The 26,259-nt window shown below is 39.6% G+C and overlaps 1 protein-coding gene across 1 annotated transcript in view; it reads left to right on the forward strand.

Moving 5' to 3' along the window:
- Positions 1–12,700: 12,700 nt before the first annotated feature.
- The window catches only part of LOC115403428 (polycystic kidney disease protein 1-like 2), a 46,277-nt gene continuing 32,718 nt past the window's right edge, over positions 12,701–26,259 (forward strand). The window contains exons 1-7 of the mRNA XM_030112311.1: positions 12,701–13,007; positions 13,966–14,124; positions 14,196–14,381; positions 16,614–16,724; positions 17,310–17,457; positions 22,728–22,957; positions 23,044–23,234. Coding sequence (XP_029968171.1) covers positions 12,701–13,007; positions 13,966–14,124; positions 14,196–14,381; positions 16,614–16,724; positions 17,310–17,457; positions 22,728–22,957; positions 23,044–23,234 — 1,332 coding nt within the window. The remainder of the gene's footprint in view (positions 13,008–13,965; positions 14,125–14,195; positions 14,382–16,613; positions 16,725–17,309; positions 17,458–22,727; positions 22,958–23,043; positions 23,235–26,259) is intronic.

Genomic DNA, 26,259 nt, shown 5'->3' on the forward strand with positions numbered 1-26,259 from the left:
ATTCTGCTCTTATTTATATTTTTGTTGTTTTTGAGTGTTATTTGTGTTGTTTAAACTGTATGTCTCTTAAATTGGAAAAAGTAATAAATTGTTTTAAAAAAAAGGTACTTATTTTACTACCGTTGTCTTACTGTAGTAAACCTTTCACTTTATTTATTCCCCTTTTCATGCCTGTTTTACACGGTTTGTTTTTGCATTTCATTTATCAGTTTTAAACCTCAGTGAATGGCTTTGTGTCTGAATTGTGTTATATGGATAAATTTGCCTTGACTAATATAAAAGTCTGATGTGTAAATTAAATAACTGGATAAAAATGTCTATTTGCATTTAATTTTTCTGAAAGCGTGATGGAGCCACTGCAGAAGGACTGAGGAGCCACGTGTGTTTCATGGTTTGCAGACCCCTGGTTTTCTGCAGCTCTACTGCTGTAGAAGAATCAGCTGGAAATGACTTTTCTGGCACGAGGTGCGTACACCTCTCCAAGAGTCGACGTTTAAAGTGAAATGTGCAGCGTCACGAGGCAGATGAGGTTTGGATTTGGTCTCATAGAGAGGAACAAACTGCAGCAGACAGAGTTCACAGCTCAAAGCAGCAGAGAGTAACTGAGAGGGTGTGTCTGGCTATGAAGCCTGTCGTTGAAATGATTCTAGAAGATTTCATTAAGCTATAAAATAAACTGTCATTCAGGATTATTTCTGCAAGGCGGTGTGTGTATCATTGACTTAACCTTTAAAGGTAAATATGCACAATCATAATAGCACTTCTAATCAGACCTGTCTAGTATCTATAACTTTTGTTGAATGGAAGGAAAATATTTATGGGAAGGCATTTCTTTATTACAACCACATGGTGGCAGCAAACCCCAGCTCAATGGAGTCGACATGCAGCTCCATTCCTGACAGCTTGAGAGGGATACTTCAACATTTTTGGCAAATTGGCCCATTTAGCACAATTCCTTAGTCATTTCGAACAGCATACTTACTTTTTTGTAAGTGCGAGCTGTTGTTTATTCAGAGGTGAGTCGAGGAAGGTTTACAGGACGGACACAATGGAAGTGGATGGTATTTTTGCTTCCCCTCAACAAACTCATCAAATACACAATCCAACAACCCCAAAACACTTTGGTGGACACGTTATAATCCGCACATTCACTACGCTGTGGAACACCAACAAATAATATTGTAGCGTTACGACATTGAAGAAAATACTGGGAACTACCTTTTCTTTTGAAATCACTACGCCCAGACGCCATGTTTAGTAAGTAGTTCCGTCTTAGCAATCTTCGCATAAACAACTCAATCTCGTAATTTTGCATTAATATTTCACAGCATAGTGAATGTGCGGATTATAACGTGTCCACCAAAGTGTTTTGGGGTTGTTGGATTGTGTATTTGATGAGTTTGTTGAGGGGAAGCAAAAATACCATTCACTTCCATTGTGTCCGTCCTGTAAACCTTCCCCGACTCACTTCTGGATAAACAACAGCTCGCCCTCACAAAAAAAAGTAAGTATGCTGTTCGAAATGACTAAGGAATTGTGCTAAATGGGCCAATTTGCCAAAATGTTGAAGTATCCCTTTAAGTCTTCACATGGTTCACAATCCACACTCATAAAAACTCATTTAAAACTAACAAGAAAGCAAAATATGTTATATCTGTTTCATTTGTATTGAAACTCCAACTATGTCTTCTTTTGTTCACTGGAATAAAAACAGTAACTTCATGTCATAGAAGATACTCATGAATTCACGTCAGAAATAACCATAAAATGTAATGTAGTTCAGATATATTGCTTTAGAAGATCAGGATGTGGTTATTACCCACACAGACATGGAGGCAGACCCCCTCCAGCAGTATATGCAAAGATAAACTTTTTTCACGTGAGCTTGTAAACATGCGGCCCAGACCTGTGCCAAAGATGTGTATGTAGTCACATTTTCTTATCAACATTAGTCATTTATTCACGGTGAGTCTGCCTTTGAAACTGTTTGAGCAGCCTTATCAGTGTTTTGTTCAGTTTTGTATTTATTCCTTGAGCGAAAGACGCTTTGGTTCCTGGTGAAGGTGAGCCCACCTGTGTCTCTGCCGCCTTCAGTCACGACTGAACGCAGATTCCCTGAAGCACCCGTCGGGTTTGCTTCTCTCAGACTATTGCAAGGAGAGACTACAAAACGGTAATGAGTTCTGTAGAAAAAAAATGTGTGAAATTTCCCAGAACTGAACTGAACATAGTTAAAAAAAGAGAAGAAGGAGATCCTTTGAGAAGTCCACCACAGCCACTCTTTTGTCTCCCAGTGATCTGCTAAATCAGACACACCTGGCAAACTTTCACCTGCTCAAAGAGACAGAAAGAGACAGAATCACACTCTCAGAGCCCAAAAGCCCCGACGGGGCTGCAGCCTTCAGGACCTGACGGGATTTTCTATTCTGAGCACACTGAGGCTTTGGTCAGCTGATTTTTCCTGCAGAACCAAGAAGTTCAAAACACTGATATGATACTTAAGTCGACTTAATAAATAGAGCAGGTCATTTTGCTAACCTAATTATGTCAAAAGCCTTGAGTGAAGTGGATAATAGTTGATCAGAAATGGAATTAATGTTTCGTTTTTCTGTGAATTAGTGGCTGAGAGCCCGTGGAGAGGTTTTCTCCAGGTTCTCTGGTTTCCTTCCAGAAAATCGTGCATGGAACTGGTCACACTAGATTGCCAGTTGGTGTTCGGGCTACTGTGTGTGAGTGTCCGTCTTTGTGTTGTCGCCCTGTGACTGACGGACAGACGGAGTCTTTAAATTGACCGTAAATGTCTGTTTTCCCTGTGATGGACTGCCAGTGTAACAGGCAATCATGTAATTACAGCAATAGCAGCTAGTATTGGAACCAATAATGAAGATCTATTACGATCAAGATTGAGAGAATATTGCATAGAGTGCATGTTCAATGGCCGAAGATCTACGTTCCATAAGCAAACTGCACCGAAACCATTGAGTATATTGAGGCTCTGTCTAAAAAGGTCATCCGACGTGAAGCCAAACTGAGCTTTAGAAAGAAGGGGTGACATTAACATAGACATACGAAGATTGTTGCTGAGTGTGAACCATTCAAACCTATCAGGGTTTCTTGGTTTTTCCCACAGCTCGGACTCTCCTGGATCTGTGGAGTGCTTATAGATGTCGTCCAGCTAAACATTTTCAGCTTGAGATGAAGCTCCAGAGAGCATCTATGAGGTTCTGTTTGAGCTACGCTCCAAGTATTTAATATTGATTCAACTTTTATCTTCGAACACAAAGAATACCCTCAATTTCTGTTGCTTCTTTTTCTCATGCTATTTCCTTTCAAAACATGCCTTTTTTTCTGCTGCATCGCTGAACCAAGAGAGGAGCTACGAACATTTGATATGAGCTGCTAAAATAAAGGCTTTGAGCAGATATGAATCCAATAATGTCAAACCGAATTCTGTGTTTTCAGTTTGTTTGATTGATTTTCAAATGAAACATGGAATATCTTAATAAAATCTCACTAATGGAGCAAACAAGAGTGGATTTTTATCTGAATTAACAAAATGAATAGCTGCTGTTTAATTCCCTGAATAAGTGAGTTTTACCACAACTACATCAGTGGTTTCCAGGTTTCTTTTCACTTCCATTTCAAGAAAACACACACAAAATGCCACAAAAGTTTTCTGTTTGACCTTGAAAACATTGTCGCGTAAAATGTAAATAATTTACTCTTGTTTACAGAATGAGTGTTTATCTAACATGCAGATATTTCTCCTTGATCATAATGAACTCTATGAGGAGATACGATTTTTTTTCCTGTGATGTTTAATTGCATCATTATTCAGTATGTGAATGCATAATGGCGATTACACGCCTGCTCGAATTAAGACCGCTGTCATGCTCATGAAAGGGTCACTGACGAAGTTAAAATCAATTATCAGCAGCAGTCAGCAAGAAGGCACCGATAGAAAAACAAGCCTCCCTCGCTGCACATTTCAACGGTAAAAACAAGATAATGAGATTCACAGGCAGGCTGTCACATCCGGAGCTGGAGTAAAGGAAGGTAATTATTAAAGAGGCGATATCTGTGCTGCACACTTTACCTTTGACTAAACGGTCATCAGCAGTACAGTGGAGGACGTAGTTCACCTGACAGATGAATCCATGGGCGTGCTGGAGGTATTTTCCCTTTGCTCATGTAAATTAAAAACTGTTTTTCATTCATTCCTTCTTATTATTTTTATTCACTGCAATTCTTAAAATTGACAGAAACTTACTGACCTTTAAGTTGTGAAAACTGAACTGAAGGAGGATAAAATGCTTCATTAAAAGTAGGAAGTTCTGACTGAATTCTCCCATTTTTCTGGGACAAATGAGGTATTTTCATTGTTACTTTGTTTACACAAAATTAAAATGTTTCACAAAGAAAATAGGCTAGGGACGGAAACAATTAATTACAGCTTCTCACGCTTATGTGCTCCTGCAGCGCTTTTCTTAATATGATTAAATTAATGAGCGAGGTCTCTGGCCTTACAAGCCCTGGTTTACACGGTGTGACAGACAGGGTGAAGGAAGCCGCCACTTTACTTCACATTTCTCCAATATTAGCTCTGCTCACTGCACTGTTTGTTGCTTCTGTTTTAAATGTAACTGTTTGTACTTAACTGAGTTTATAGATCTAGTATTGCTGCTTATACTGCACATTCCAGTTTGTTATCAATGTGTGAAATGTCTCATTAGTTTTGGTTTGTTGATTTACTTCTGTTAATAATCAGGTATGGCACTTGGCTTCTTAGATATAAATCCTTAATATAACCAAACACCTAAATAATGTTATCATTTCTTATACTAATCTTCTTTCTGTTGAGAGTACCTTCACACACATATTAAAAAACATCAGTGTGATTTGTATATCATAACACAAATCATTCCATTTTTGTTAACACAAGTTTGAAGTTTATAAAATACTTAAATTGCAGATTTGTTCAAACTAAAGGCCGAATATGGTGTGCTTGTATTGAGGACCTCTTGTAACTGACTGTGTTGTTTATGATTTAGTGTTTTGTTGTGTTTTCATGCTTTGTCTTCGCTCATGTTTCCTGACGTTCTGGTTTTAGTTCCTAGTTTCAGTCCACATCTTGTTTCATGTCCCCTGCTTGTGTACGGTTCAGTGTCTTTTTGTTCCTCCCTCATACGTCCCTCTCCTCCGTCAGCATCCCTCCATTCATCATGTTTCTAATTGACAAGCTGTCGGTTCGTTACCATCATCCGCTGCACCTGAGTCTTCCTTTACTTAAACCCTGCTCTCCTCAGGTGTGGTTTTCTGTTTATTCTGAACTTTTCTGTTGTCCCGAACCTTCAAATCATGGAGTTTCTACCTAAATCTGATGTGTTTTTGTTTGAGTCCTCAACTGATCTCTGTCATCCTCCCAATTGCTCCATCATTGTCAGCTGTGCCACATTCATGTATGTGTTCGTTTCTTGTCATTTTCTCTGTAAATCTCTTTCTCATTATTTCTCATTATTGTCAATTTGTGTGATTTATTTTTATTAAAGTCATTCTTTACTTGTTCTTTTGAAACTGGCAGTGTATTTGGGTCCTTCTGGATCCTTAACAGAATTACCATAACATAATAATGAATAATTGAATAACTGTCTCAGATAATGTTTTGTCTGTGGTGATTAGTTTGAACAGATAGTGTGTTTGTGTTTGTCTGTCTGTCTGTGTTTGTCCTGTGAAGGACTGGCGAATAATTTGATTCAGTTTACTTTAAAATATCTGCTATCAGAACACGACCTCCAAACAAAATTCTATAGAAAACTGGAAAAAAAAAAACAAATAAGCCACTAGGGAAATTCTTGAAATTGCAAGATTCATTTTATTAAAATGATAAATTTATTGGCTATAAAAATGCAGATGAAAAAGTGAGCTATTGATTAAATTGTAAAATTTGCAGAGCAGATTCATATCATGCTTGTCTTTTATCCGTGCAGCAATTTTCAAGCCTTAGTGCCTTTCATGTGCTCAGTCACTGCTTTTCACATTTCTACAGAGGTGACATGATATAATTTCTCCATCCAACACTCATTCTTTCAGGAAACATCATGGCTTAATTGCCATTCTTCCTAAAGCCTCTTTCTTTTGTATTTTTTGATTGACTTTCTGTGCTTCCTTCTTTTGAAACAATTTGTCCACAAAAGCAGTCATAAAGCTTCTTCTTCTCAAAAAATAAATAAATAAATAAATAAATAAAAATAATAAAAGCATAGCTTGGTAGGCTTTGGTATTTTCAACCAAAATGAAGTCACTGTGATTCTAAAATTTCCCATCTTTTCTGGAATGAAGTCAGCCAGCCGAGCTTACCTCATCAAGCCGGGTTGGGTTTGAATGCTGAACTCCTGATGATTGGCAAACCTTTCGAGTGTCAGACTGGATGAATCAACAGGTGACAATGACTGACTGACAGACGTATTCACTTATTTTGCACAAACACAAAAGAGTATCAGACAGACGTCGTAAATTTAGACTGAAAAAGTCTTCACTAGTCAGCAAGAAAGAAATTCTTCAAGCTAGAGATAATAATCTAATGTTATGGGAGAAAGGCCACAGTGAACCAGTGCCTCAGATAATGTTTTCATCCGTTAGCACGTCGGGAAGCAACACAATCTGCTGGATGGGGGTGGTGTTTTTTTTTTTTTTTTTTAATGTTTTTGTGAACAACTGACAGTATCTGATGACTCATTTTCTATAAAAACAAATATGTGGCAAGACTTCCTTTTGTTTTGCAGTAAGGCCTATTCATGAAGTTATTTAATTTCCTCTGTATTACTGAGACTCAAAACCGCAACATCTGCTCCCTCCATGTGCCTTATTACCGCACTGTGGATTTATGTTGTTTCCTGAATGATCTATAAGTTATATTCAGCTCAATGGATCAAGAAACAACATCCTTTTTCTTTCACACATGCTAAAAGTGGTAGAATTAGTCTGAGTCAGAAGCTTTCACACAGCTCTGAAGTGGTGCTTAAATCATATGGACTGTGATTCTTAATATCAGGTTTGTTTTGAGACGGCACAACAATTCTGTCAAGCACTGGATTAAAAAAAAAAGCAGGTGAAGGGCGGTGTTGATGCTGATTGCTTCTGCAGCCCACAGAATGTAAAATACATGCACAGCATTTATTCAATATACCAAAGTAGTTCGGTGTTGATATAGAAGTATTTACTTTGCATAGTAACAGATCAAAGTATTGCTGGGAAATCCTGCTCCACTGAGCGCCACACCACAGCGTCTGCATCGCGACTCCTGCATCCAATGAATAAGACATCAAAAAGCTGTGCAGAAAGCCTGATAATGGGTCAGGTAACACAGCAAGGTGTGTTGGCAGCGTACGAAGCATGAAGCGTGGATAACGTTGAGCCAGGATTTGTTTTTGCTGCAAAGTCGATACAAATTCGACAAATTCGATAAACTATTATGCTAATCCTATTAAAGAGTGATTCGGTTCTGGAGCAACACGATTCACAAAGCATTTTAAAAAGGACTTTCGCACAGATATCTGGCCGGTCTTTGACAGATTGTACTTCTTTTCGATTCTGATCTTCAATCCATCAGAATTCCCTATATTTGGAATTCTTTTAAGATCCATGAACACACATATTTTTTTTTATTTATCTTCAAGGTCTTTTAAACATAATACAACAGCTGCATCAGATGTAAACAGTAAATTAGGAGAAAACCCCAGACCTGTGCAGATCGCTTTTCACATTTGCTATGCATCTCATTCCCATTTAGCAGGAGTGAATCTATATTTCACTCCCGTATGCTGGCCTGAACTGGACCACTAATCACTCAAAATCCCACTGGGCTCTATTGTTAATGTAAGCATGAGAATTAATCTCTTGCTCTTTGCTCTTTGAACCATTGAGAATTTCACCTCGCACATTTACATGCATTTTAAATGAGGGAAAATTATGTAGGAAATGATTTTGTCACCACTGGTTCTGGTCTGCATCCGCTAATGTGGGAACCGAACTGATCTGTCAGAGACGGGAGAAAAAAAAGCTGCACTTTTTGACATGTTATACATAATATTACTCAGAGTTCGACGGACTGCAGGGACACAACCCTATCCAAAGATAGACATCGGACTGCTCCCCCCTCGGGAGTGTTTGATGAATCACTCCACCACATGAGCCTCAGGAGCCCATATGTTCTGAGACTATCATGAAAAATACTTTGATCACATTAAGACACTCTGTCGCCTTTTCGAAGACATTTCACGTTAAAAAAAAAAAGAAATCCAAATGTTTTTTTCTTTTATTTACTGCAATTATTTACAATGAAAAATGTGTTGACTATATGGAGCTGTATGGAAACATGCTCACAGGATTCAAGCAAAAATCTTTGAATGGCAAATGTTGTTTAATGGCCTTATTTATCATTTTTATAACACATTGTGGTGTCTTTCAAAGGTTTCATGGGGTGATTTAATGATGTTTTATTTGTTTACCTGAAGCCCAAAGAACAATAATTTTCTTTTTTCGAGACTTGACATGTTTTAACAATTAATTGCAGATAGTTTTTTTCCAAAGTAGTCTTTACCTCAATCATTGTCACAGTGTTTTATATCAGAAAATACCTTTTCATGTGCATATTCGTCTCAGAAATGTACAGTTGTAGTAATACAAAAAAATATGTAAAATTAGATTTGCTTTTTTTTTTATTGTACTAGCAGAATACACACAAAAAATACCATTTAAACATTAGGCACATCAGTGGAATGAACAATTTTGTACTTAGTCATTGTTGGAAAGTCAAGGTGGAAGGTGAGGGTGTGGACAGGCTGGATCTGAGCTGATCGGCTCTTCTCGGAGCACGCCAGGAGTTCTGATCGCAAAATATTGAACATGTTCAGTATCTATGATCGCCCCTCTGACACCTCCTGAGCGGTTATGACCAGAAAAAAGTCACTCTTAACACACCGCGCACCATAGAAACATCAGACACAATTTCATCTGCACAAACCCGACACACGGCCTGATTATCCTGTAGTGTGTGCAGTCTTTCGGCAGTGCAAGCAAATGTGACCCAAATCTGATTTTCTGCTCACAAGTGACTCATATCTGATGAGTGTGAATGTTGCAATTCAATTTTTTTCAAACCAGATCCAAGCCTCATTTGTATATGGTACCAAATCGGAAAAGTATCATTTTTCAAGGCGAGCGCAGTCTGAAAGCTCAAGTCGCATGTATGCAACGTCCACGACATTGGCGTGTGGACGTGGGACTGATGTCACAAATCTGCGCTGGCGGAATCTGCCCCCTCTTTTTTACTCAATCGCCTTCTTTTCCTCATGGTTTTCTCAAAATTATGTCAGCTCTTATTGCACAACATCTTGAAATTCTCATGCACTGAGCTGTGCGGCCTTCATATTTACTCCCCTGAACAGTGCGTTCGGCGTGACGCCATGTTTTTTTCATGCATTCATTGTCTGGTCACATCACGTTCACACTGCGCTCTGATGGAGGTCGCATTTAATATGTAGTGTGAATGATCCTGCAAAAAAAAACCTGATCTCAGCTTCAGAATTGAAGAGCAAGACCTGCAGTGTGATCGGAGTCTAGATGTAACCTATGAGCTCTGACTTGAGAGAAAACGATTCCTCTAACAAATATAAGTACCGGTAGAACAATTGCACTGCATGCGCCATGCGATTCAGTTTTCATTCAATTCACCTTGAACAGTCAAGTTACAACCAAAGGCCCAGAATTCCCAGACCTGCTTTAGTTCTACTTTTCCTCCCTCTGTCAATCAATACAAACTCATTTTCCACAGGCAGCTGTGCTCAGAATTATATAGCCACAGCATTCTGAAGCTTCAGCCTTTTTTTAAACATGTCGCTGTTGCATCGGCCATATCAACACACTTGGAAATGGTGTGTTTGCATTATCGCCTGTTCTGGAGTTCAGACCATGGGAAGCCGGTTGCCATCCCAACTGATATTGAGGCACAGCAGGTCTGCAGTAAATCATATGCCTGACACAGTAACACACAATGACCCACCTGCTCGTACCCAACTGCTCTTTAGAAAGGCCAATTAAGCCAACATATGTCTTGGCATTGCGGTAGGAACCCAGAGTCCAAGAATAAAACACAGAATTCTGCAACAACACCCGAGATTTAAACTTTCCGACAGTGAGACGAGTGAAAACCACAAAACCTCCCTTCAGCCCGACCTTGCAGTGCTTGTCGAAAATGTTATTTTTGTGGTGTCTTTAGAATAATGTCTTCCTCCCTGTTCACTGTGCAGAGCAAAGTTTACCTACCAAGCCATGTTTACATTATTATATTTATTAGAGAAGATGGTGAGTTTAAATCCTGCTAAAACTACTTTTTTAAAATAGCAAAACATTTCTGTCCAGCACAACCAATTACTCTATTGTTCTTTTTAATATTGTTGTTCCATCCATCCTTCCAGACAGAGACACAGACAGTCACACACACTCACATTGACATCTATGGGAACTTTACAGTCACCTCTTTTACCTCACACGCATTTTTTCGGACTGTAAGAAGAAACCGGCGCACGCATAGAACAGGCAGACTCCAAAAAGAGGCATTTAGATTTGAACCAACAACCTCTTTACTCAATTTCCATTTTAAATAAAAAAAAAGATTATGATCTGGAACTATCAAAGTTTGATGGGAATGACTCATTACGGATGCTCACGTTTCATATCTTTAGTAAACTAATGTGCAACGACGTGAATGATGCAGAACTTTGAAACCCAGACGAATGTCGACACACATTCTGAGAGTCATTTTGATCTGTTATTGAATCACGATGCCGCATAATAATAAGAGAAACAAGGATGTGCGTCTATCTAAATGTCTCAGGTGTCCCTGATAGCAAAGCCACCCTCTTTTGTTTATCTAAGAGGACAAAAAGCCTTTTTTAAACAAGTCACAGTGACTGCAGGTGCAGCGACTGCCGGCGCTCGTGACTGCTCCTGCCCAGCATGCGAATGCATTATTCCGGCTCGCAGCGCTTTTAATCAGGACAAACAAGCCCGGTGGTTTGGAGTTCAGTCATCGAATGACAAATCCATTAAGGACAGAATGAAGTGTATTAGAAGTAAACATGCAACAGTTGCTTGGGCGCTCGCACAGACTCGCAGCAGGAGGCACCGGCGCTCCAGACAAGAGATAAACAGGGCTTCAAAGAAATGGACTCTAAATTGACAAACAGGACCAAAACAACAGGTTTATGATGGCAGGACCACACAAAGCAAGCGAGATTCAAAATGCGTGATTGACCACAGTCTCAACAAATGGAACACTTTGTGATTAATATGTTTAACTGTTATACCTCTTTCACATGTAAGAGTGTTTGAACACTGCAGGAGCTTCCTATATTACTGATTGCGCTGCAGCATAGTTTAAAATCCACTAAACAGCAACATGGAGTGACCTCTGTTGCCATGGACTGATTGATCTGAGCTATTTCTACACGACACGCCACATGGAATGTTGATAATGAGGTACTCAAACTGTCACGTATAGAAAAATATTTTTATCACTTATGTTTTTTTTTTTTTATGTCATCACACATCGGAAAAGCTTCATAACTCTCAACAGAGAGGAACTGCCTGTAGTAAAGTGTCAGAGGAACTGTGTGGGATGGATAATTCACACTGTTTACAGGAGGGAAAAGCCAGTATAGCGAAACTCGATCTAATCTTAGGAAGCATGCATATTGGTTATCACAGGTGAGCACACTCTCTTCAGGTCTGGAGAACAATTATACACAATATTGCAATTATAATTTTACAATCGCAAAACTCCAAGATAAGGTTCTGAATGGCTTGTTTTAGAAAATCCAAATTTAACAAATCCTCTCGTGCTGGATTGTCTGTGAAATGACCTACACAATATGAATGAAGCACCTGAAAGATACTCATCATTCAACAAGCATCGCTGCAACCCTCTTCATGTTTTTCCCAATCAGAACGTTTTTCTTCAGTTCCTGTTTGTCAGTGTAGCAGAGCCGCCTACCAGGCAGCCCGCTGATAATGCTATCACGCACAATAAACTGTGTTCAGTACAAAGTACCAGTTAGTTTTAAATCATGCGTAATAAATGGCTCCTTGAAAAACAAAGAAAATCAGATAGTTTCTTTAAAAAAAACAATGTCCTTACATCTGTGGATCAAAGAGCATCTGGCGATCTTTAAAAATTCTGAAGTAGATTTCAAGTTTATCATCTGGTTACTTTCCTCGCTGTTTTTCTGTTTATATTTTCTTTCATCATAACAAAGTCATGTACTGGGTTTTGGTTCTTTCCTTACAAATAGATCAAAATTAATCATCACAAAAGAAAAAAAAAAAACAAGCAAAAATAGCTGGTATGACTCATTGTGTGACTCAATAAGGATGTTTTTCCTTTTTCAAATAGCTGGAATAACAAAACCTCACATAGCCTGCCATTTAGCTGAAACTGGTAATGCTTTTATCGACGCTGTGTACAAAGCAAAGGCAGCTCATTCATCGGTGTTGGAGCGACTCTGGAGTTTGGGTAAACATTGTGTCAAAGAAACCAGGGAGGCGTGTGAGAGAGACGCGCTGACGAACTGGATGTGACCCGAGTGAATATCTTTGAAGTCTCTGGGACGGTGGAAGTTGGCTGTTTGAGGCGGTAACAGAGATGATGTGCTGGGTTCTCCTGGATCTGCTGATCTTGTTGACCCTCAGCTGTGGGTCTGGTGCTGAAAATGAAGGCTTCGTCATTTCTTGTGCAGAAAAGCAGAAAGCCTTTAGAGATTCCTGCTTTGAGTTCGTGGGTGTCCGGCTGTCTTTTTTTGGTGCCCAGGCTTGGTGTGAGGAGGGCGGGGGTCACCTTGCTTTTATCGCTGATGAAGACACTCAGCGTTTTCTTCAAGCACACCTGGACCCCGATGAGGATGCGTGGTTTGGAGTGGCGCACAGCAAGCAACAGTCTGTCGCTGATGAAGGTAAAGTGAATAAACAGAGAGTGATGGACGACTGCCATGTTCGGTCACATCACGAGAGTTACACGTCTCTCAGGAAGACAAATGTAGTTTGAAAAAAATATAATTTTGTCTATGATTAAGGGACTAAAGAAAATTAAATCTGCATTTTTGAAATGGGTCAAAAAGTCAAATCTGTTCACCCTGAGATGTGAAGGTAACTGTGCTTTGTTCACAGACACAAATTTACCACAAGAAATATTTACTGAGCAGTTCATACAGTGAATATAACTTTTATAATCCAGATCTAATGTGCAACAGAAAGAAATGAAACTTATTCACTTTGTGCAAAGTGAATAATCTTCAGCTTGAAAGTCAGTGTCTAATTACAAGCAGGTGGAATGCATGATTAACAGTTCAACAGGTAAATATTCTCAAGTTAATGATTAATTGAGTCGTTGATGATTTATTTGATGATTGTATGCTGCATCTTCTTCACTTTCATCATCTGCCCTCAGCTTATTCAGGTGACTTTGTGAATGTATCCTGTATAAACACACTTTTCTGAAGACAATGTTCACACTGTACTGACAAACAACTACTGAGGGAGACTCTCAGCACAATGTTTGTCTGCTGATTTGTGAAAGAATGCTTGAAATCCATCAATAAATCCAAATATCCTGCAGTAGGTCACGTTGTAGACTTGCTAGCCGACAGGTCAGTTTCATCCGGTGTACTCTGATCAGTGGATTTACTCCTCTGAGGAGACAACAGTGTGGCTTTACAGGATGTTTGAGATGTTTGACAAGATAGAGAATCACAGCAGGCCTGCTCTGGAGTCACTGAACCACACACAGAGGGAATAAACCGTGTTCCAGACAGTGGTACATTGCTGGATTTTATGCAGGCTTTTATAAGTCAAACTTTTGAAGTATATTGGTCGTGCTGTTGGATGTGATCAGACCATTTGATTCACTGTCAGGTCCTCTTGCTTGGCTGGACGGTTCCCCTGTCTCCTACTCAAAGTGGGTGAGCGGTCCACGGCCGGGCGCGGCCTGCGGACACATCCTCGGAAACTCAGGGTTCCAGTGGGAGGCCACAGAGGACTGCGGCAAAAAGCTGCCTTTCATATGCCAGTTTGGTATGTATTCCCACTCTGAATTCAACTTAACTCACTCCACAATCAATTACCTTTGTTTTCTGATTTTCCAGAGTCTGGGAGATCCATAGTGTGTGCGGATTATGACACAGCTCTGCAGTGCGGTTCTGGCCAGCTCATAATGATAGACCATGCTTTCTATGGCCGCTTGAGACCTCATTACTGCCGATCCATATTCACTGCAGCAGCATCCACACAGCATGAGTGTGGCTGGGTGGACGTGGTCGAATCCGTTGCAGGTAAAACAACTTCTTTTTTTTTTTAAAACAGTTAACGGCAGAAATAACCTCAGTTGATTAAGTTGTTGATCTTTTCAATATAATTCACTTGTGACTTCCCTCTTGTATACGTGTAGCTACAGTCTGTTTTGCGTAATAGCTTCAGTAGATCTATTGTAGTTCCTCTTGAACAAACACAAACCACACAAAAGGCTCTGCCTGAAAGAAAACCTCGAAAATAAATCCACCTTTTTCCTGGAAGTACTTAACTCATTTCACATGGCCTCACGGTGAATCTTTGAAACAATTAAATGCACTATGAGGATAATTATTAATGAAAACACACATAATAATGGTTTAGTAACCTAATAGCTTAGGGGTGTATTTGTGATATCCATTTATTCGGAACAAATATTGACTCAACCATTTGACTAAAGGGAGAAACAGACCGTCCATTTATTTGTTTTCCAAACCTGATCCAGCTGTCAAAGATGTGACGGACCTGTGGCCTTTACCTGCATGCAAAAGAACTGCAGCTCAAGTAAACAGTCATGCAGTGTGACAGTGTGTGTGCAACGCTGCAAGTCAGTTGCCTTTCTTCACAAAATGTATCAAAACAGCACATTTACTTACTACACCAGCCAGACATGACATTATGGTCACGGGTAAAGTAAACAACTCTATTTATTGGTTTATCATGAAGACCATTTATCAGTTAGATGTAGAAAATAATTCCAGGAAGAAATTAAATGAGTTAAACAAGGGTTAAATATTTCAAAGCTGCAGCTTTTTGGGGGAGTAGTCTTGGTCAGAAATGGTCAGTATCGATCAAAAATGGTCCAAGAAAGGAAGAAAAGTGATGTGGTGACCACCTCATGGGCAGCCAGGCTCACTGGAGCATGTGGAGAGTGAAGGCTGGCCTCTGTGGTGCAGCCACAGATAAGAAACTGAATTTCAGACCTCTGCTGATGCTGCTGTCGATAGAAACATTGCAGAGTTCATGCTGTCCAGGCTGTTTTGGCAGGTAAAGGTGGCATGCATAATATAAACCAGGTAATCATTACATCCGAGTATATCCAAATTTATTCTAAAACTATGTTAAACCCATCAGATTATCTGTCTTATGAGTTTACACAATAATATTCTTGTTTTGGCATTTTCTTACTGGAGGATCACCTTCTCCCAATTCCTCCTGTATCGATGAACCTCACGTCTTCCACATTCTTACTTTCCCTTAAACTTCATTAAACTACTGGAGAACATAAGATATAAATATTGTCAGCCCTGAACCAGACATGGAGGATAAACCCAGGAAACACACAATAAACAATAAACAGACCTGATTTCTTGCCACAGTGGTTTGTATAATTTGATTTGGCACAGGTTTTATTACACATCTCCAGGTTTAGGGAACTGGCTCAGCAAGAGATCTTCCACAATGCTGTGAAACCAGACTTATTCCTATAAGAGAGCCAACATTTTGAGTGAGTTCCCCACAAAATTTGTCACAATTTCATGTCGTTTCACAGCAATCTAAATGCCGAAGTATAAAACGACTTCATGGATGTTAGGCAAAACTTCTAAATCAGTAAAACAGCTCATCTCCAGTATGTGTACTGTATGAGGACATGGGATCACCAACTCATTATGATTCAGCAACACTAAGGGTGCTGAACACCACGCCACTGTTCATCCCCAGTAAGAGCGTTGGATTACGGGATTACTTCTAAAAACATTCAGAAGAAATAGCATTTTTGGGGATTTATATTTCAAAGGAAAGCCTTTCATACGGAGACAACCGTACCAGATATAAGCTGACACTTACGGTATGCAGCTGAATAATCATTTGTTTTCACTGCAAAAACTGTATGTTCTTCACTTGGTACAGACTCAGCAATAATGACAAAGACGTGTGTGGAAAAGTTTTTCTTTCAACAGGAAGAAGTCTTCATTGGAGTCACGCTGCCGTCTGTGTCAGCTGAGTAAAGAAGAATGGAAAAAAAAGACTTAAAAAAAAAAAAAGTTTGGTTGATATCCAGAGCCACAAAGTGCAGTCACTGAAAAATAAAGAAAAGAAATGATTTGGCACTTCTCAGTGAGTCAACGTGAAATGCCTTGTTGGTGTTTGTGTCTGCAATGCAGTGTCTCACTGAGACAAATATTTTTCTTCAAACACAAAAGAAGCTCGACTGCACTGTCAGAAACAATTGGATGAGTTAGCAGTAGCTGATTATGCTGCCGTGTGTTTCCCAGCTCACTGCGACGGCCGACAGCTGTGCGCAGCTGCAGAGCTCATGAGCTCTTTCGGTGAGCGGTGTCCTGACCTGAGGAGCTACCTGTCTGTGGACTACCACTGTCAAGACAGTAAGTTGTTATCATCCAGCCTCAGTTATTTGTATTTCCAATGTGAAATCAAACAGTTTTGGTGATGTGCGGCTCTAATTAGCTTTTTTTTCCCCTTTATATCCAACTGTGAGCAGAAAAAGAAGCCATTAAATGAATACTAATAATGATACCAAACAAAAAGAGCCCGAAAAAACAAAGCCACATAAAATCCTCTGCTAATCTCTTTCAGAATGCTGTCAGTTGATTATTTTCACACTCAAAAAAACACGCAGTCATATTAGGGAATTTAAATCCTCTTATATGGCACTGTTAAACCCAAGAGAATTACATTAATACACACACAAAAAGGCAATAAGCGCAAAAAAATATGCATTACATATAGGTTGACAGGAAAGTGATGAAAAATCCTTCATCTTGTCTGTTTATGAGATGATATGACTTTTTTTGACATGCCGCAACTGGGCTGTCAGAAAAGTCAGAGCTGATGCCCTGGCAGTAAATCACCATGTCACATCTGAGGATTTGTGCCGTCAACCAAGATGATGGGCCTGAAGATTTTTATTTTTCCCCCCACATTTCTGATAACCTTCCTCTGTGCTCCAGGCCTCACGCTGTCAGTGAACACGGTGGCTGCTGTTCTCCATGACGTACGCATCGGAGTGACATTACTCACACACAGATCGGAGGGAAACCTTCGCTGCGAGCTCCGAACTGGAGACGGGCGTGTTGTTTATCTGTCCAGCCCCCAGGGGTGAGTGACAATACTTCTATACTAACCTTTGAAGTAAAAGTCAAGTTACTCTTTATGAAATTGTGCACTTTCTTAGTTAGGCGTGATGTATCCGCGAAGAGAGATTTATCTAAGGTTTGTTTTTTTCATCAAACCTCAGACTCCCGTATCTTACCATTTAAGCTTATTACCCTCACTAATTACACTGTTTGACAGAGAATCGATATAGTATCGTTATTTGTGATTCCAGCTATGGTTTTACTTGATGCTGTATTGGAAAAGAGGTCTGTGGTTTTCACACCGCTTGGTCCAATCAACTGTATTTTCTTCTCACCCTCAAAAAATACTGCACTTCTCAAACTTTTTAACAGTCTGTACCACCTGAGAGAACTTTGACCTTTCCAAGTACAACTATGGCTGAACTTAACATGTAGTGGTGGAAGCTTCCTAAATTAGTTCACGAGAGAGACATGTTTACTGCTGATGCAAAGCCACAGAGTGTTTATAAACCACTCGGCACCAGCCTAGCCTCTACATTAATTGCCAATACATTTTCAACATAGTTAAATTCTTTTTTTTTTTTTTTTTTTTTTTTTGGGGGGGGGCATGCCCAGAAAATGCAATCAGGTTTGTTTTGTTTTGTTTTGTTTGTATTGCTGTGTGGTTAACTATTCCGTCTTCCTCAGCTGTATTGAGGGGAGGTTGAGAGCTGGTTGCAGAACTCTGCACTTGCATAAATGGACAGTGAGACACTGTTTGGGGAGATTTTCTTATCTTGCAGAGGCTGCAGGAAGAGGCCAGTGTTCAACTTGTAACATTAGTGCAGTTGTAGAGCGAAATAAAGATATATACATACATGTATTTTGTCACTTGACTGCTAAAGGATCCACTGCAGGACCTGAGGGTGAAGATGGGAAGAATGGGTCGCTGAAGTAATCCACTTGCTATAACAGCGCTGTTTATCTCACTCTTCTCTACTCTCACTGCATTCTTTCTGAAGTGGAACAATCTTGCAGTTTCAAAGCTCCGTGTTTGGAGCCTGAGTTATGTGCGGTAGCCCTTCTTCCATGAGATGTTTACATTCCTGTGCACACAGCACAGAGCATTAACCCCCGCCCTCTAAGAATAGGTTGTCGCCTGCTCCATATGCACCACGAGGAGCAATCCTACAATTTGTCCCTTTTAGGCAGGCAGCAGTGTGAAAATGGAGTAGCTCAAATGTATAATTTGAATCATGATTGTTGCAATTTTTTTTCACACCATGTGGCCAACAGATTAAAATCTGAACTTCTGTATATTCTGCCGACCTCGCTGTGTCACATTCGCAGCGAAGAGGTGCAACAATATTTCAACTGTGAAATGTCGTACTTTCTTTTTTTTATTATACAATCTTACAGAAAATTGCAGAACTTAATATTTTTCATAATGCATAATGCACAGTGGGATGGATGGATGGATCATTGCTACCACTATGGTTCAGATAAAATGCTTCTCTGCCATGTGATCTAAGAGGCTGTTTTTGTTGGTGATATAGCGACAAGTGTAGAAATAAACTCAACAGATTTTTTGTTTTTACACATTCTACTGTGTGAAGGCACATATTTTGCATTAACAAAGAAGGATTTAAAAGCCAGCTGAGCAAATATTGCTTTTTCTTTGTGAGTGTGTAAATGAACACTTTATAAGCCAAAATATATCTTTAGTTGACAGAGTTTAAAGCACTGCTCATCACCAAAGCAGCAGAAACAGCAGCTGCATTAGTTTCTCTCTCTGGCTAGGTCCTACAATGCAAAGCAGATTCTTTTGGTGCCCTAAAAGGTCAGAGTTAAAATATGAATTCCACCGTATGTAACATCAGGAAGAGTATCTCGTGTAAAACTTGTGCAGAGTTGAAAGTTTGGATCTGAGGTCATGTTGGAAGGCAGCACGCAGGAGTCGATCTGACGTATGAACAAACTATTATGTGTTTGACTTTGCATGCTCTTCACACTCTGATTAAAAAAAACTTAACTTTTGTAACTACCAGGTCCAATCTGAGGTAAAAGCACGTCTCCCACCCCTTCAGAGAGACCTCTTGATTGAAATTTGAATAAAGCACAAGCAATCTCTAAACAACCACACATCGAACCAAACAGTCTTCAGGAGGACTGTATATTTGCACCAGATTGCAATCAATGCTCAACAAGAAAGACATTTTTCCTGCAGTTTCAACTTTTTTTTTTCATTTTGTAAGAAGTCGGTGCGTTGTTACTTTGCACAAATAACACCACAGTGATTTGGCTTACAGTGTGTTTCACTTGTCCAAGCAGTTATTTCACAGCAGCTGTCCAAATCAATCAAGGCCAACCTTTTTTTTTTTTTTTTATCCATTTTTGAAAATTATTTTCACCTTTTGTCCAGACCAGAGAACTGGTGTTTTGAAAAGATTTTGATGGAGATGTTGGAAAAAAAAAAAATTTTTCAGTATGCATGTATTTTTTTTCAAACACCAGAGCATGCCACTTATGCCACTCACTCAACTGTCATGAGGACAATAATACTGAATATGAGTGAATATACATTTAGCTTCCCATTGTAAACTGGATTCCAGTGCATTGTCACTTGAGTTGAAGGTGAGAGATGAACGATATGAGGCAGGCAGCTCTCACCCATTAGACTTCAGTTTATTTTTTCACCCCTATCTTCAACATTTTGCTCAATGCAGAAATCTGTTTCGCTTTTGAGTGTTGGTTCTGCCATGTTCGTAAGAGTATTGTATATAATGTGTAATGTATTTTTTTTAAGTCACAGTGAAGCAGTCATGATGAGATGTCTTTTTCATCTCCTAAATTCAACAATTATCATCCTTGATTAATACTATATGTGAAAAATTAGATAGGAGGAGTTATTACCAGAGGTGGAAAGAGTGCAAAAATATTATACTCAAGTACAAGTACTGTTACTCTGATGTGATTTTACTTAAGTACATGTAAAGTTACCAGTCAAAAAAATCTACTCAAGTAAAAGTAAATGATTCAAAATGTACTTTGAGTAAAAGTAAAGAGTTACTTTTTAACAACAGGTGTTTTCTGCCTCTATTGTGTTGTGCAAAAAGGAAACAAGGACATGCATACGTACATATCAATTAAACTGTTTTATTTAAAGCGAGCTAAGCAAATTCAATTATATACATGAACTGTCTGAATATATACTCGCTCTACCACTGAAGATGGATGGAGTCCATCACAAATGAAGCTCATGACAAGTTTGTCCACTTTTGCCTGTGGCACACGTCTGCCATCTTGTCGTCCAGTTCAGGTTTTTTGGGCAGCATTTCTGGAGGCTCCAGTGTTTCTGTGTTGCCGCACCGTCACCAAAGGCCTTCAGCTTTGATGGATCTCTCCTCTGAAAACATATAAATAAACAATTATTTTCATTGCTATGTAAATCACTACCTTTATTAAATACTCAGCATTTTATTTATTATACTCATGGATGTTTTCTACACCCAATGCATTTGTGCATCAGAATGCAAAATTTGGTCACAAAAACATGTGAAGTACAATAATGAACGTATACAATAATAAACAAGAGAAACTGTGATCTAAATGAGGAATGCATTCACAATGTGTCTTAGTTTGGTTCACATAACGATCTAATAAAAGAACAGATATAACTTAAAGGTACATTAAGGAGTTTTTCAACTTTAAAATACTTATTTTCCACCATAATATGTTACAAATATTCAACGATGTGTACAATGTGTCCTGACATATTCATTGTAAGTAACGCTAACAGCACTAAATTGTCACTTGAAAGTTGCAGTGCCGGTCCGGCACCAGAATTTTTTGGGGAGAATTTGAGATGATGTGACGTAAAGCGCGCTCCCGCTGGCCTGATTTCCTTAGGTTTCGTTTTGTCCGCCATTACTCTGCCAGATGCTTAACTGAGCATTATTGAGGATGGATCTTCCAGAAAGTAAGGAAGGACTGGCTTCTAGCACTGCCACAACTCCAGCACAGACCCCACCAGGCAAAAGGAACTCAAATTTTACTCGAGCGCTACTTAAAGAGTGAGGAAGGAGTTCCCCTCTTCCGTGCACGTACATGGACACAAGCCACAGGCACAAGTGTTTCACTAAGCTGCAGTTACACCCAAGGCCTGCAGGGGCCGTTGTTTCGCATAAAACGTGCAAACTCCTTAATGCACCTTTAAACAATTGTAATTTGTTAATTTGTTTTGAGGATGCTAATGGAAAAGATTTAGGGCTTCCACTCTGGCATTAAAAGTGGAGGCTTGACAAAAAAACTGCGGTTTGGCATTTGCATGTAAGCAGAGAAAAATTGACTGGCTTTCTGCCTCCATCAACACTGTCGTGCTGGTGTGTGAGCTAAAATATTTTGGAAAACAGAGGGAAGAAAGTGCGCGTTTAAGAGAAGATTGCACAATGAATTGCAATGCTTTCTCAGATGCAGGATAACTAGGTTAAGACAGATATAAATAACTAGTTTGCAAATTTGCATTTATCAGGAACATACCGAGGCAGTATCATCATGCCTGGACTGCACAGACCACAGGCGGAGAAAGCAGCTGCTGGATGTATGCGGTGCCTGTAATACTGATCACGTCAGGTTGGCAAGCTAACTTGCGCGCATGATTAGCCAGCCAACATTAGTTAACTAGTCGCCATTACAGTACCAAGTCCAACAAGTTGCTACTTCCAATATATTAGCAATGCTATCCATTATTTTGGGATGTAGTTAGCTTGTTCGGTGTCGGCTTAACTGTGGAAGGGAACGAGAAACATGACTTATCTCAACATGCTTGCGCATGGGCGCCAGGGGTGCACTGCATTTGTTGTAACTGTGTCCTCGACCTCTGCACGTCTTCGCCTGCCTCCTCCATGTTCACCATCATCTATGTGCGAGACTTGCGCCATCGTCTGTCCCTGCTCGCACCAGTGAACTCTCTCCTTCCCGTGATTCATTACCAGAACGCATTTTCTCTTCTCTGTTTCAGCCTTTTTTCTTTTATATATATATATATATATATATATATATATATATATATATATATATATATATATATATTTTTTTTTTTTATTAACTCAGTAACGTTTGTGATGTAAAATGTACCAGAGTACATTACTTAAAAGAAACTGTACTTAAGTAAAAGAAAAATTACACTTTTTAAAAAGTACTTTAAAAAATATAAGTACACAAAAAAGCTACTCAGTTACAGGAACATGAGTAATGTAATTTGTTACTTCCCACCCCTGGTTATTGCCGTTTGTTTTCGGTGTATTTTCACAGGTTTGAGCAGAGTGTGGTGCACAGATACGCTCAACCAAGTACATTCACAGTGGCAGCGGAATGCATCACTGGGATTATACACAGCACAGCCTGGAAAATGATCACCATCCAAGAGCCTATCACAAAGATTGGTGTCATCAGATGCTTTGCTGGAAGCCTTTCTTTCTCTGAAAGCAGCTGCAAAGCCTTGTATGGAGCAGCTCTGCACATCCAGATTGAAGTAAAAGCAGGTGGACATCAAGATGATTGTAATGAAAATGATCTGTTATTCCACTGCCCTTCCAAATCGTTTATTGTGTCTCTTTCTTTCTCTCAGGTACAAATGTGACCTACAGAGTCCAAAAGAAAGAAAAGCTGTTATCGGGCTTGTCTGTGGTCAAAGGAAGCGATCCCCAGAACATCACAGTGTCTGGAGAAGCGGTGAAGCAGATCGGTCCCGGCTGCCACCGCCTGACTCTTTATGCCTCCAACATGGTCACGTTCCCCGAGGTTTCCGCTGACCTGCAGGTAAATCAGCAAAGTCCATGCGTGGCTTTCATTTTGGGTCTGTAAGCAGGGGTAAATTTTTGCATTTTGCATTATTTTTGCATTTTGGTAAATGCAAAAATAATGCATTTTCACTTGAAACGTTGTTATATTTTTCTGCTTAAAGAATGTAAACATGTTACAGGTGTGTGTTTTGGAGGCATTAGCCGGGCTGAAAGCCTCCATGTTGACAGACACCGATGCCTGCACAGCTCCGGCAGACTTTACTGTTGGTGTTTCCCTTGAAAGGGGATCGCCTGCACGTCTCCTTTTCTATCTGGTCTCAGACAATATCTCAATCTCTGAAACTAGAGAAATGACTACAAGCAAGGGAATTTTCTATTTAAGACGCCCGTCTCAAGGTAAGTAATAAATACCAACTTATCACAGATGTTTTGTACATGCCTGTCCGACTGGTGTGACTTTCTGTATGTTTTTGCTGAAGGCGCTCTCCAGATTAGGCTCAGGGCGTGGAATGAGTTTTCCTTTGTGGAAGAACATGTGGGGACTTTCGGTTCCTGTGGCAAGAATTCAGTCTTTCACGTAAATAATCCTGACCAAGATTTTATGTCCCCCCATTACTGCAAAGTTGCATATCTTACCTCTTATCTTACAATATCTATATTAAAAACATCCTGTTTTTTTTTTTTTTTTTAATTTTTTTCAGAGAATGAAACATATCAGAGTCGTCAGATCTTCAGCCAGAATCACTGCATCACCTTCAAGTTCGGTGACAGACACGACACGAGCCATCACACTTTCAATAGTCAAACGTTCATCCAGTGAGGAGGACTCGAATTATCGTTATGAGTGGGCTTGCTGTAAGTATCGTACTTTCTCACTCACTTTGTGACGCTGTGTGATTACATCTCAAATGAGTGAGAGAACATTACGAGTGACATTTAAGCCCCGCCTACTTGATTTAACCCAGATTTGAAAGCGAGTGGTCCTCCCTCCAGTGTTTTAACAAATGTTTTAATCTTCCTCTCGTGTTCGGGTCGACATGGACCCCCTTCAAATGGGCCTGATGACTTAAGACGCAGATCAAAGCTGAGCCCTTAACACAAGAGATAGTAACAGAATTCTAACTCAAGAAGAAGGTTAAAATAAAGAGATACATTTTTATTTTTAGCACTCCTTGTTTCAGACATCAAGACAAAGTCTTGAGAACAATTTGTTCAGATCAGTGTAACAAGCCAGGTTTTATTTTAAGATACTTTATTTAAGTAATCCTTGGCTTTATGATCTGGTCTTACACAAAATAAAATCTTCTAACCAATATTACTTTCTGGACGTTCATTTTAGAAGGTTTGACCAACTGAACGGGTGTCAAGTGTTGTGTTTCACTTCATCTTTAACTGTTGTGTAATTGCTTGTTGTGTTCCAGTAAATCCCTGTAAGTGCCAAGGATCCTCCTCTGGGAAAACAAAAACCATTATTGGAAGCTGTCTGCCTGAGCCATTTCATTTTTCTAAGTATTATTATAATCAGATTAAGAAAAGTAATAATAAAAAGAAAGAGATTGACAGCATTTGCATCACCGTTACCCCGAACATTCACATTGAAGACACAGTGAGGTACTTCATCATTTTGATCATTTTCTTTTTCACATTTATTTTGTAATTCAGCTGATTTGATAAATGTGTTAGTACAGATACACGTTTGTCTTTCTGATTATAAAAAGTCCTGAGGATTCCTTACACTTTTTACATGGAATTATATATTTTTTTTATTATTATTATTATCTTTTGTCCTGTAGTTTAAGTTGTATCTCAGGCTGCAACCCACCCAAGTCTGACAGAGATGCAAAAATTGAAATGACTTGCACTGCTTGTCCAACGGTCATCTGGCATATTGAGGACCCCGACGATGACGATTGGCCAGTAAGTCTGACAGACTTCATGTATTTTTTTCTCCGGGCAAAAACGTCGGACAGTATTTAATGGTGTAGGAAAAAAATGTAGCTGTTGACAGTAGTTGTTAATTTTACAGAGTGAGACGTCGTCTTGCTACAGAAAAGCAGAGACAAGGCCACTCATTGAAAGAAAGGACGGTGGCAACGAATACACTGTAAAAGCCTCCCATATTGCAACGGCTAAGAAGGAGAAGCGGGACATCACGGTGGTGATATATGACAGTGCGTATTCCAAGACTTATTCAGTCAAAATCCAAATACTCTTTCCATTTCCTCTGGAAGGGATTTTCTTTTTTTTTAATTTGTTTTCCAAATTTTCAATCTGAAGTAAAACACATAATGTACAAATATTTTGAATCTTTTGAGGTAATCTCATATCAGCAACTTCTTGTGATTTGTTATCTTTTCAAAGGGGATAGACCGATGTATAAAACGTACACCATAGAGATATCATCATCTTCTCCAAGTTCTACCAGACAGACTGAAACTGCTGCTACAACCGTCACTCGAACCACTACAGCTGCTAACGGAGCTACAACTGTCCCAGGGAATCAAGCTACTACCCCCCCAGGGAATAAAGCTACTACCCCCCCAGGGAATCAAGCTACTACTGCCTCTGGGAATGAAGCTACCGCTCCCTCTTCAAGTAAAGTTACTACCCCAGCCAGTGAAGTTACTACCCCTGCTGTTAAAGCTACTACTTCTCCTGCTACTGAAGTCACTCCCGCTGCTACTAAAGCTACGACTAACGCTGCTCCTAAAGTTAGCCCTTCTCCAAAAGCCACTACAGCTTCCGCAGCGAACAAAGCTACAACAGTTGGTAACTCTGTTACAACTTCTACAACCTCTGCCACTGCTGTCAGAGGAAAAACTGTGGCGTCAACTATTACCAAGCTAGGCGGTCTCTCCTGTCGCGTGTCGCCATCAAGCGGAACCGTGCTGGATGCTTTCAACATAACATGCCAAACTACGCTGCCGTGCTCAAACTGTCAGTACTGTTTTAAGAACGGCGGTAAGTAGTACTTCTAAATGTGTTTGGATTGTGATTTTCCACTGACGGGCTTCTTGAGAACTTCAACAGTTGCATCTTAC

This window comes from Salarias fasciatus, chromosome 16, assembly GCF_902148845.1.
Source record: "Salarias fasciatus chromosome 16, fSalaFa1.1, whole genome shotgun sequence".
Lineage (NCBI taxonomy): Eukaryota > Metazoa > Chordata > Actinopteri > Blenniiformes > Blenniidae > Salarias > Salarias fasciatus.